Here is a 12351-nt window from a genome sequence, read left to right on the forward strand (position 1 = left end):
GGGGGAGGGGACACAATGAATGTTTCATTAAAAAGTATACATGCATACTCTATATCCTGCATCTATATACATTTACAACAACCCAGTACCCAGTTTTCCATAATTCAGATATGTATAAAAATCAGATGTGCTATGTCAACCTCTCATTTTTCATCTTTACTACAGAGAGCATTCTGCGGAAGTCTAAAACCCAAATCATTAGCCTCCGATGCAAAACCTGGGGCAAAAAAGTCCTCAAAATACCAGCTGCCGCTTGCTCTGACGGCATGGTAACAAATGAAGGCAACTCAGATGAGTGTGTCAGCATTTTTAGGAGCTCCAATCTTCTCTCACCTCGACTATGGTGGCTGGACAGTAAGAGGTCACTGTTCTGAGAGAGTGTTAAAAATGATAAACATTACACCCTTGTTTGTACTTATGAGATCCTACACAACAAGTGCAATTAGACTGCGTACTTCTGTGTCTGCTTTGTAAAATAAAAAAAAAATGTGTTAACAAATAAGGTACGAATGTTTTTTTTCAGGACTACTACAGAAAAAGTAAGAAAAAAAGTGTTGTTTACTAAGATGGCTGCTGCATTAACAATGACTTCTATCCAATTGACTCAACCCTCCAAGATCCTCCAACCCTAACGCACAACTGAGAACATCCCTGTGACTCTACACTAGCACAAACACAAAGACCAAATATCCACCTCAAGGACAGCAGAAAGCTACCACAGACATTTCAATTTGACCTATCTGAAGGTTTGTTCTTCTCTCAGTGGAGCGAGCACTCCACACCCGGAAAGAACAGACGTCTATATTATATGATGTTGACCTCTGCACGTGTCTGCGTCAGTGGCATACATTCACATAGAGCAGATTCAGTGTCCTGCTCATCCAAAAGACGACAGCCTCTTTTCTCCTTCCTCCTGCACTCATCAAAACGCTCAAGTGTTCAGTTCCTCATCATGAATGAAAGAGGCTGCAGCTGATTAAATCATTTGTGGAGACAGACAGACAGACGGGGACGACTCCTCCAATCATAATAATCATTACAGTAAACATTCTTTAATCCAGTCTACACCGCACTTCACTGGGCCTTTAAGAGAGGGAACATAACGAGGAAGAAGAAGGGTCGTACCCGGAAAACGCGTTCCAATGGATGCTTGTCAAATTTGTTTCCTCTCTACTTCAATGGCTCACTCATTGCACTGAAATGAAACACTTTCACTGATGGAATATTGTGTTTGCACTGGGACTTTCCTCCCGAACAGAGTCCCTCTATGCTTCTATAAGGCTTCACAGTCAATAATGAGGTGCTGATTATGCTCCGACAGGCAATTTTAAGAAGAATTTGGATGCTGGAAAGGCAGAGATATTTTTAGCAAAGTGTACTTTTTGGAAAGAGATTATGAAACAGCTTACAACGCAGTGAAAAATGTGAAAAGCTGCAGTTGCAAGAATACAGCCCTGAATCAATGTGAGTGGTCAAACAATGGTTAAATGCACACGTACAGATCCATATACTCTGCATATCTACCCATGATGTATGATGCGTTGTATGCAACAGTAGTAAAGAGGACATCCATCGACTCATGCACTGCATTAAATATTTGCATCAGCCGATCTCACGTGTGTGTTATGTTTATGGTCACGTGTGTGCATGTGCATCTGTGGCAGCATGCATGCGAGTGTCCAATGTCACATCTGAGTCAAGGCCTTCGTGATGCTGGTACACACAAACACAATGTGTGCCTGTGCCTGTGCCTGTGCCTGTGTGTGTGTGGTGAGGTTGACTGTGTACAACAAGCACGTCCAAAGTAGTCCTTCAGTCTGCATGTGTGTTAGCATGCATGGAGTGTTTGCGTCCTTTGACAGGTGTGACTCATTGTGTGTGTGTGTGTGTGTGTGTGTGTGTGTGTGGGCGTGTGTGTGTGTGTTTCAACTTGTATGTGAAGAGTGCATTAGCCCTCAAGCATGTGAACAGACTGATGTAGTTCCATGCATGTTGCAAATACTTAGACCCATCTATTTGCACATGTATGAATGTCTGTGTGCGTGTGCATGTGTGTGTGTGTGTGCATATTATTTATGATACTCACATCTTTCCTATTTTCTTTGAGGGTGTTGGACCATGCATGCTGAGACAAAGTCTTCCAATCATCCTATTAACGTACAACGCAGGCTCAAAATACTCCTCTAGCCTTTTGTGTGTACATGTGAGTATTCATGCGCTTCACTCATTCAGTAACATTATCAGACTGGGTGTACACACACAGGATTTGGGTGCATGAAGATCAGTACTCACAGCATTCATGTCGATGCCATTGGTGTAGGACCAGGCGTGTTGGAAATACTCCTCCAGCCTCTGCCTGAGCGGGTTGGGGATCTGGTGGAAGCGGATGAACTCCCTAACTCTCAGCATCTGGGTGTGGTAGCGAGCCGTGCCCGAGTACAGCCGCTGGATGATGGCTGACACGTTCCCAAAGATGCTGGCGTACATCAGGGCTGGAGGAAACAAAGGAAGTAGGCAGGCGCAGAGAGAATAACACATGCTGTACATTAATAGAGAGCATAGCAGTAGTTTAGCAGTAGCATGGTATACATGGGCACATGATACGCTGATATGACCTGACACATTTGCGTGTTTCGCTGTCTGTCTTCTCCATGTGCAAAAAAATATATTATGAAGCCTAACACCCTTGGGTGATAAGTTTCATAGAGATACTGAGGAGAGAGGCAAGCAAAGCTATGGAGAAAAGAAGAGAGAGAGGAAGCTGGGACACGTGATGGGATAAACATGGAGAGTCATGAAGAGGAAGCATGCATCAGAGCTGTGTCGAAGAGAGGATGACATTCGCACTGTATTATTATATACATTATAATGTCTTTGTAAGGACCACTAAGGCTCACTAAAGCTCTCCTCAGAGACTGTATATTTAACCAAATGTGTTGGCTGATTTGGCTCCATAATGGTGGAATGAACGACCTCTGACAACCCGCTCTTTCTGTATTCATCGGCTACAACACAGACTTTTAAAGTGACTTGTATTCTTTGGTATTTTTCCTGGATTATGTCATTTGAAGATTTTTCCCTATTATTTTACCAATCATTTATCATATGATTCTACTGTTAGACAAAGAACTTAAAAATCAAAGTGCAATACAAATCCATTTATTACCACTAAGTCATGTTTCCGAACCTTTATTGGGTTATGCAGGTTTATTTGTCTGTGCCATACATAGCCATGGTCCTGCTCACTGACTTACATAGAGTACATTTAGATAGTGTGTCTTGAAGTCACTGAACTATCATTTCATGTTATTTTCAAGTTTGTCATAAACCAATACAGTCCATATTAGCTTCAGCTGAACCTTAGAAAGCACTTCTGCTCTTACGCGGAACATGAACTTTGTCAGCCCTTGTCTTACACTGGAGTTACATTAGGAATTTATACAGCCTGAATGAACAGGGCGAACAACTCCAACCACAAAGTATTGCTTTAAAGGACTGGTTCACATCTATCCAAATACAACATTCAAATGCTCACATGTACATTTTAAGAGTTTTTGGCCACTCTAATTGTCCCTCCTGCACTCACTGGCCCTCACCTGATGCAATGTGAAATGTGAGTGATGGGGGGACTAAACTCAATGTCCTCTTTCTGTGCACAATCTGCACTGTAAGTTCAGCATGTCGCTCGAGGTATCCACTTCAATCATCTTACTCAAACTGCTCAATATTAGCTTCAGATGCAGTTTTGAATGTACTTGTACACTGAGGACTGTGGATTTTATCGCCTGTCATTTACATTAAATATTGTTAAGAAGGGGTCTCCTGAGGACAGCATAAACAGGAAGAATGATGACAGCTTCCAATAAAACATATATCAGTACATACAAATATGTAAGTATTGCCTGAATGTAATGTAATAAGCTGTTGTTATTGATATTAGAGCACTAAAAGTAACTCATTCCGTTGTGTTTCCCTCTGGAGAACAGAGCGAGCAGAGTTTGACTGATCTAAGAGTTCTGTCTGTAGAGGACGGAGTGTTTTGTGTCATATCCTTCATGAGCCTCTCTGTTTTGTCCTGTTGTCATGTTGGATTCTGCTAGCCTCTCACCCTCTGTCAGCTCCCATCACTGTCTACATCACCCACTGAAACTGCTGTGTGTCAGTGACGTGTGCTTTTGCACGTGTGTGTCGTAAGGGAAACAATTGATCTCTGACTGTTTGAATATCTTTTATAACGCTCATTGCGATGCCATTGTGCACTTCCATTTTGGAGCAACAGAATATTGTACTTCAATAAATGGGAATTTTACAAGCCTTTTGTAGCCAAGCAAATATCAAACTGTCTGGAGGAGGAACACAGCCAAAATCAAAAATAAAAATGATGAATGGCCTTGATGAATTAGTGCCCCCCAAGTCATTAATTTGAACCTCATTAAACTGTAACTACATGTTGCTTTCTTCAGTTTTATTATTAGTATTTGCATGCCATAAACAGCTGTGACTAGTTTCCCGTCCCTTTTTAGACTGAGAACTACTTTTAAAAGTCGGATTTATTTTCTCATCCAGTGGTTTGCCTGATCAATGAGGTCCAGGGCTCCGGCAGCCTGCAGAGGTAATTACTCTGTGGAGAGTAAATGGCGTTGATAAGCATGAGAGGGGATATTACAATCCCTACTGATGGATTTCAGGAGTTTATCATTAAGTGATATGTTTTCAGAACGGAAAGTGATTTATGGCTCTGTCCACCTCCTGTTGTATCAGAGGAATAGTACAGTATATATGAGAGGTTCGCACACTTATTACTCAAAGGTCTGCATCTGATTTTTACTCAAGGTCAGACGTCTGGAACAATTGGCAAAAAAAACCTAATTAATCAACTAATTAATGTCACATCTCTTGTAGCTGGGCCAGCATCAAACCGAGGCAGACAAGGCTCAGACACTTAAGACAGTCCATATTTCTTTCTGACTCAGACATGTTCTGACAACTACAGTTACACTAGTTATTGGAATTGTGGACATGTTCTGCCTCTCTGATTTAGGAGCTCAAAGCAAATTCTCCGGTCTAACATTTGTAGCAACAACACACTACACTCCCCGCAGCAGTTAACATCACCATGACAACAATGTCAACCACAGGGAAATGAGCCACGTTAAAACCACATTCACCTGGGGACAGGATCGCTGTGAAAGATCTCCAGCTGCACTCACATCACTAACAAGTTATTGATGAGTAGAAAATTACAAATACAGCCTATTCATAACACGAGGTGGCAGGGGTCCCCAACTGCATTTGTCCAAGGGCCTAAGTAGATGCTGGACATTTAAATTAAAAAAAATATATTTAGGCCTAATTCACCTTTTATTGTTTTATATTGTCACTTTATTTATTATCATTTTTAGGAGTCCATATCAGAGTGAACAGAATAAAAGATCCATAATGATAATTATGGATCTTTTAAATCTTTGTGATTTAAAACAGGCAGGTAGAGCACAGGATATGGGGTGTCTCTTAGTTTATTTCAACATGTATCAGGTAAGTTTGTCAGTGTAATAAGCTACTTTTCACGTCCACCCACATGTGAAGCCAAGGAACTGCTACCTTTACCATATCATCATTACTTACATCCTATGAGCATGACGCAGATGGAGAAGATCTTCTCAGAGTTGGTGTTTGGGGACACGTTTCCAAATCCCACACTGGTCAGACTGCTGAAGGTGAAGTACAGAGCTGTGACATACTTGTCTTTGATGGAGGGTCCCGAACCTGGAGTGGAGATTTAATACAGACATTCTGAAAAGTTCTTTGTCTAACGGAATGACAGATGATCATTCCACAATCTGCCCGTGTTTTCTATTCATTCGCTTAAAGCTGAGCTAACCAGTACAGACAGTACCACTACAATATTTCTTACCAGTATTAGTACTACAATATTTCTTATCAGTACCTTGGACAGAGTCATTGTAGTGTTTTCCCAATTGGTCCCCCAGCGTGTGGAGCCAGCCAATAGAACCATTCCTCTCTACGCTACCAATGGCATACCTGGAAAAAACAGTTAGAATATGACTGATTGAACTCTACCATCAGCTACTACAATTTGACTGTGGTTAGGATCTAATGGACTTGGAGTAAAGTTATATTGTGCTTGACAATGCACAATAACAAAATAAGAAGCTCAGTTATATTTTTAAAAGTATTGTGCTGAAGTTGAGAATTGTGATGTTGTCACATATCCTGTATATATATAATCATCAGAGAGTCTTAGAGCACTGTACCAGATGCAGGCCAGCCAGTGAGCGATGAGGGCAAAGGTGCACATGAGGAGGAAGAGGACAGCTGCGCCGTACTCTGAGTAGCGGTCCAGCTTCCTGGCTACACGCACCAATCGCAGGAGGCGAGCAGTTTTCAGCAGACCAATCAGAGTGGTGGTCTGATGGGAGAAGCACAGATAAGGTATTGGAAAGCATGGCAGAAAACAAAGTCCCTTGGCTGCGATATCTCCTCACAGCGTTCCCACCTGCTGTCATCCTGTCACATACACACATTTCCACACACAGGTGGTGCAGCCGTGGCCTTGTCCCGATGTGATTCACTGTTGTGGAGGTGGTAAATCCTGACTCCCTTTCATTACTGTGGGCTGTCTACTCCCTCTCCTTTCTACTTGTATTCAGCCGGCCCCCTCCATGTCCATACAGCAAATAAATAACAGGCCGATTACTGCGCTGGCAGAGCGCCTGGTCCTGCTCTGAGTGTGTGTGCGTCTGTGGGTATGTCCTCACACTAAATAATAGAGGTATGCTGAAGAAAATCTCCACTTTCTTGGCTCTGTGGCTCCCTCCGGACAGCATCAATGAAGTGAACCTTGGCAACGCTTTCCGCGGGCAGTATCTGGATGTTGGGGAGTTTCCACATTCGTCATTATTGGCTTGTTGGGCTGCTTGATCACAATATATAACGTATTTACTTTCACACTTCATATTACTTATAGATGCTTTTCAAGTCCCGTGCTCTGCCAGTGGATTTACCCTGGGCTGAGGCAGCTGTGTGCTTTTCATGCTCACTATGTGGGAAGAATCGTCAGAGGGCTCCATCAGCCTACAGTGTCACTCACTTCCCCTCCCTCTTCCTCTAACACCCACCTCTTCCTCCAGACACCCACCTCCTACTTCCTGAAATACTCCAACCAAAACCTCCATCATTCAGCAAATCACAGAACTTCAGGACCAAGCGTCTTTTTAGCTGATGCACTGGACTCAACTATACTGTGCTATATGTCACTGCACGTTTGTCTCTGTTACACTGTATTACACATGCAACAGAGATTTCATACTAGCCATACTAGACAATAAAAGTCAGGACATTTTCAATCTGTCCCCCACCTTTATGGAAGTAAAATACCATCAAATACTGTGTACTTATACACAGCAGAGAGTAGTAACTGAGTAGACTTGTTGATTTTTGTTGTGATTTTTAGACAGATTCATAGCAATTTCCAGGAAATTACAAGGAAATGGATGATGATAACCAGAGAAAAACAGCAAATCCTCACTCTGCAGAAGCTGGAAGAAGAGACTGTTTGGTATTTTCATTAACATGTCACTGAAAAAATTCATTAATTATCAAAATTGTTAATTGACATAATGTTTCACCAGCACACTGCATCACGTACTGTGTGGCACACACATTTTATTTTGATGCTCCACCACAGCTGACTGTACATCAACTTCCCCATGGAGACAATTAAAATCAAAAACTAGACCACCTCTGCCTCTCTCTGACGTCCTCTTATTCCCTGTCTTCCACCTCCTGTGTCTCTCCTCTTCCCTCTTTGCATCCTTCTGTTTCTTATCTGCTCTTTATTCCATTAGATAACGACACAGACACGATGTCGATGCAGCATTTCTCTGCTCTTCTGTTTATCCCTCCATCTCTCTGCCACTTATCTTCTCCTCCCTCACACCTCCTCTGTGGTACATCAACAGCCAACACTCCATCATGACGTACCTCCTCTCCGTTGCGGTAGATGAGCAGGTCAAAGGGAATAGCAGCCACCATGTCGATGAGGAACCAGCCTTTGAAGTAGTGGACGGCGATCCTCACAGGGTGGCTCACCACCTCATCATTAGAGTTCACATATGTCGTCCTGAGACCAAGAGTGCAGATTATATCAAAATTACTGACATTAACAGTTGTTATTCTAATATTTATGAAAAAAGCACTACAACTGTGAAAACTGTGTATTTTTTACTATTAACTATTTCTACTGATGCTGCCAGCAGAGTTTCCTCTTTCACAAACAGCTCTAAAAACAAGTTAATGAGGACAGAGTACTGGATTATTTTACAGCCTTTTTGTGTTTATTACAACTAATTCAACTACTGCTAGTGCTGCAGCTGCTTCTACTAGCACAAATATACTACTATTAATATGTCCAAAGTCAGACCTGAAGTTGATGAGGATGTCAATAATGAACATGATATCCACTATGAGGTCCACCACATTGAGAGGAGAGCAGGAATAGATGCAGCTCTGCATGGCGGCCTCCTCCTGAGAGGAGAGAAGAGACAGAGAGGATGAGATGAGAGACAAGTGAAAGGGAGAATATAGAAGACAGCAGGACAGAAAAAAGACAGGAGAGGGGAATTATAATCTAATGCTCTAAAAATAGAACAGTTCTGTGCGATTACCTCCTTCCAGTGGATTAGTATTAACGATGTCAAGATCATTTGCATACATGTGTAGACATAACCTGAAGAAGTGACAGAAAAACCCAAACCCAAAATTCAGGAGAAGCTACAGTACAGTACGCAGAGCAGGAGTAAACAGAAGCTATAATAGCTTTTTATGTTACAAGAACACACTGTCCTGAGAAACACTATCCACGTTTATTCAGTCTGAATTTTCAGTGCCACAGAACCCCTCTGTGTACTGTATATCATATCATCCATCATGATTTACCAGAAGACGCTCTGTCACTCAAAGCACAGTACTGCAGCCAATTTTTCTGTTCTGCTCTGTACATTTGGTGTGGAGAGAAAACGTTGATGCTTAAACTGCTGATGATAGCAACTCAACATTTACAATTACAGTAAAATAGTTTACATATGATGACTGTCAGAGCCCTCGAATTTAATGTGGGAAGTGCTGACCAGGCTAGCTCGTATTACTAAAAGTTTACTTGAACTAACTTAACATGAAGTTTGTCTACAAAAATAGTTTTTTACCAGAGTTGTGTATATGGATCATATGTTACAAAGACCTCAAATGAAGCACTTTTGGGATTTGTGATTGGGCGATATAAACAAAAGTGACTCGACTTGACAGCTGGCTGATTAATGATTCTATTCCTAGCTGAGACCCCACCTGGTCATTGAGGAGGAATGCAGCTGAGTAGGGTGTCAGGATGGCAGTGTAGATGACCAGCAGCAGGATGAGCCAGTCCCACACTGCCTTGAAGGGGCTGTAGTGCAACACCGTCCACTTGTGGATGCGAGGAGCCTGGAGCTTGTACTCTGGCAACACATCTGCACCCAGAGACAGCACCTGGGGGGACAGAGGGGGACAGAGGGGCAATCAGACATTGAATAACAGGAGACGGAGTAGGAGGGACGGCCAGTGATGAGGCAAGAGACTGTATATATAAAGTGTAGTGGGATGGAAAATGAGTTGACAAACATGCAAGCTGTGCACAGACACACACACACATTTGCACACAGCCTGAGTGCACATATACATCAACTTCCATGACGACGCTGCGCTTACACACTAACTACAACAACAGCATTTTGCAATTACAGCAATAGAGCCAGTGTCCACTGAAGATGAAGATGACGAGAACTGTTCTGAAGGCACTGACCCTGTTAAGGTTAACCTCCCAGGCAGCGCGCTTCCCACACACGCACATAGACACAGTCATTCTAGATATGCAAATGCACAATAATGCATAGATGTAAGACACACACGCACACACACGCAGCCATGATTCCAGTCACATCCTCCACTTCTCTGATCCAGTGGCTCTGACACGAGGGTTTGAGTCTCAAGTGACAAGGAACCACATATAACCATATTCCACACACACACACACACACACACACACACACACACACACACACACACACACACACACACACACACACACACACACACACACACACACACACACACACACACACACACACACACACACACACAGATCATTTTCCTCTGTCTTCTGCCTCACCCACAAACACATTAAAACACAAACGCACACCAAGAATGAAATCGTGGGTATTATGGAGCCGTTCTAAGTAGCTTTACTCGCAGTAATGTATTCCACCGTCTGCACTGCACTCGGCCTGGATGAGAGCAGGAATGAATCAGTATAAAGAGGCATTAGCACAGCCTGCCTTGTGTCTCTGCTTAATAGAATCACACAGTGAACTGCAGAAGCTCGGCCGCTGCGCTGAAAGAAGAAAACATCGAGCGGCAGAATGCGAGTGATGAATCCAGACGTGAGTTGTGACTGACTTTCACTGTGTTCAAACAGCATGTGGATGAATGCACAAATAAACAGACTGAACTGAATGGAAAGATGCATAATGAATAAGGTGGCCTCAAACTGAGCTTTTCAAGATAGAATGCAATTCACAACAGTGAACAAGTGTTAGAAGTTAAACACTCTTAGATCCACATCCGATGAAAAGTGGTGGTGGAGGTATTAGATGCATTAAGTGCATGAGGTCAGAAATGATTTGTACAAATGTCATTGTTTTCCATTTCTGAAACATATCACAACTCTTTACACTGATTCATGCCTTCATTCTGTGAGACCACGAAGGGTTTTCCAAACAAATGCTTTAAGCGTGGAGCAAAAATTCATCACCAGCGCAGCAGACCATTTGTATGCAGGTGAAGCTGACCTCTGTTTGGTCTGGGAGGCAGTGACTGACGGAGTTCCAACACCACCTCCAGGGACTGGACAGAGTGTGGACAGTGTGCAACAATCATGAGACTCAGAGGATGAAATAAACAAAACAAACCAGGAGCTATAAAAGACGAGGTAAAACAACAGCAGAGAGGCTTGTTGTGTGATTCAGATATGATCCTGAGTCCTGTATTCCCCGCTGGCACACTTCCCTCACCTCCTCTCACCTCTGTGTTTTTTTCTCGGCTCACTCCATTTAGCTTTCATTACTCTCTCCTCAACTTTCCCTTGTTCTTGTTTCTTCCTGCCCTCCCCTTGACCTGCTAAATCTCTCTTCTGTTCTTATTTTATGTTTTCTTTGAGCAAACCTCACACCACCTTTCCACCTCCTTCTCTTCTTCCACACAGCCAGCAGCCCAGTCACTTTCCATTCACCCAGTTACCTATTACCATTCATCCTGCCTCCCATCTCACCTTCCTTTCTTCTCCTGCTTGAATGGCACTTTTTTTTTTTATCCCTTTGCACTCTCCCTCGCTCTGTAGATTCTCATCCATTTTTCCCTCTGACTCTCAGCTGCTCTTCCTCCCTCACACTTTTATTCTCCCTCCCACTTTCATTATCACCCATTCTCTAACTCTTTATTCATGTACAGTGCTTATGATTAAAACATCCCTAAAACATCTGGTACACGACGATCTGATATCCCTTATTCTCTTTGCAGTCTACTTCCTCAGGAGTTATTTTTGTAGATACCAAAATTTGGCAAGATAACATTTGCTTGATTTATTAAAAATGAGCGAGAAAGCCGGCTCTTCAGAATTCTGGCTAATTCAAAGGCTTTACTTTCAAGTATTTCTGTGTTTCTGTATGTAAGTCCTTGCTTGTATAAAATCACACTTGCACTGATGTTTTGTTCATAAAGATAGAATACTTTTCTTGGCAATTGTATGATCTATCTAATGTATAATTACCAATCTGCCTCCATCTCTTCTACGGAGAATACAGTGATGCTAGCTTGATTTGTGTACATTATCAATTAGCCACATAGCACAAGACATCCAGTCAGAGCTGTCTACATACAGGACTGTGTGCTGCAACAGTTCATGCTAACCCAACAACTGCTGAACTTCATGCAACAACGCAAAGAGTCTACCAGCATGATAGCAGCTCTGTGAGGCTGTTCTTAGCCACAGAGGTTAGTGCTACAGAATTCTAATATGCCCACAGTGACAATATTAGCGTCAAGCAGTTATAATGTTCACCATGCTGATTTAGCGTGTTAACATCTGCTAATTAGAACAAAAACAAAGGATGGAAGAGTCAGTTTTACAGGTGTTTGAAAAGACCACAAACCAAAACAGTTAACAGAAATATTGACCTAATGATGGCAAAGGTAAAAAGTCAGAGGATCATCAAAGTGGGGGGGTCATCTAAGTCAGCAGGA

General features: G+C 42.5%; 1 protein-coding gene across 3 annotated transcripts in view; it reads right to left on the reverse strand.

Moving 5' to 3' along the window:
• kcnh2b (potassium voltage-gated channel, subfamily H (eag-related), member 2b) overlaps window positions 1–12351 on the reverse strand; it is a 231543-nt gene that overhangs the window by 12524 nt on the left and 206668 nt on the right. For 2 of the 3 annotated variants that reach the window (XM_070985946.1, XM_070985947.1), the window contains 7 exons: window positions 9364–9543; window positions 8444–8547; window positions 8005–8143; window positions 6276–6430; window positions 5948–6042; window positions 5626–5766; window positions 2293–2492 (listed from right to left, as the gene is read on the reverse strand). In XM_070985946.1, coding sequence (XP_070842047.1) covers window positions 2293–2492; window positions 5626–5766; window positions 5948–6042; window positions 6276–6430; window positions 8005–8143; window positions 8444–8547; window positions 9364–9543 — 1014 coding nt within the window. The remainder of the gene's footprint in view (window positions 1–2292; window positions 2493–5625; window positions 5767–5947; window positions 6043–6275; window positions 6431–8004; window positions 8144–8443; window positions 8548–9363; window positions 9544–12351) is intronic. The other variant, XM_070985944.1, reaches the window with a different exon arrangement.

The sequence above is a fragment of the Chaetodon trifascialis genome, chromosome 18 (genome assembly GCF_039877785.1).
Source record: "Chaetodon trifascialis isolate fChaTrf1 chromosome 18, fChaTrf1.hap1, whole genome shotgun sequence".
Classification (NCBI taxonomy): domain Eukaryota; kingdom Metazoa; phylum Chordata; class Actinopteri; order Chaetodontiformes; family Chaetodontidae; genus Chaetodon; species Chaetodon trifascialis.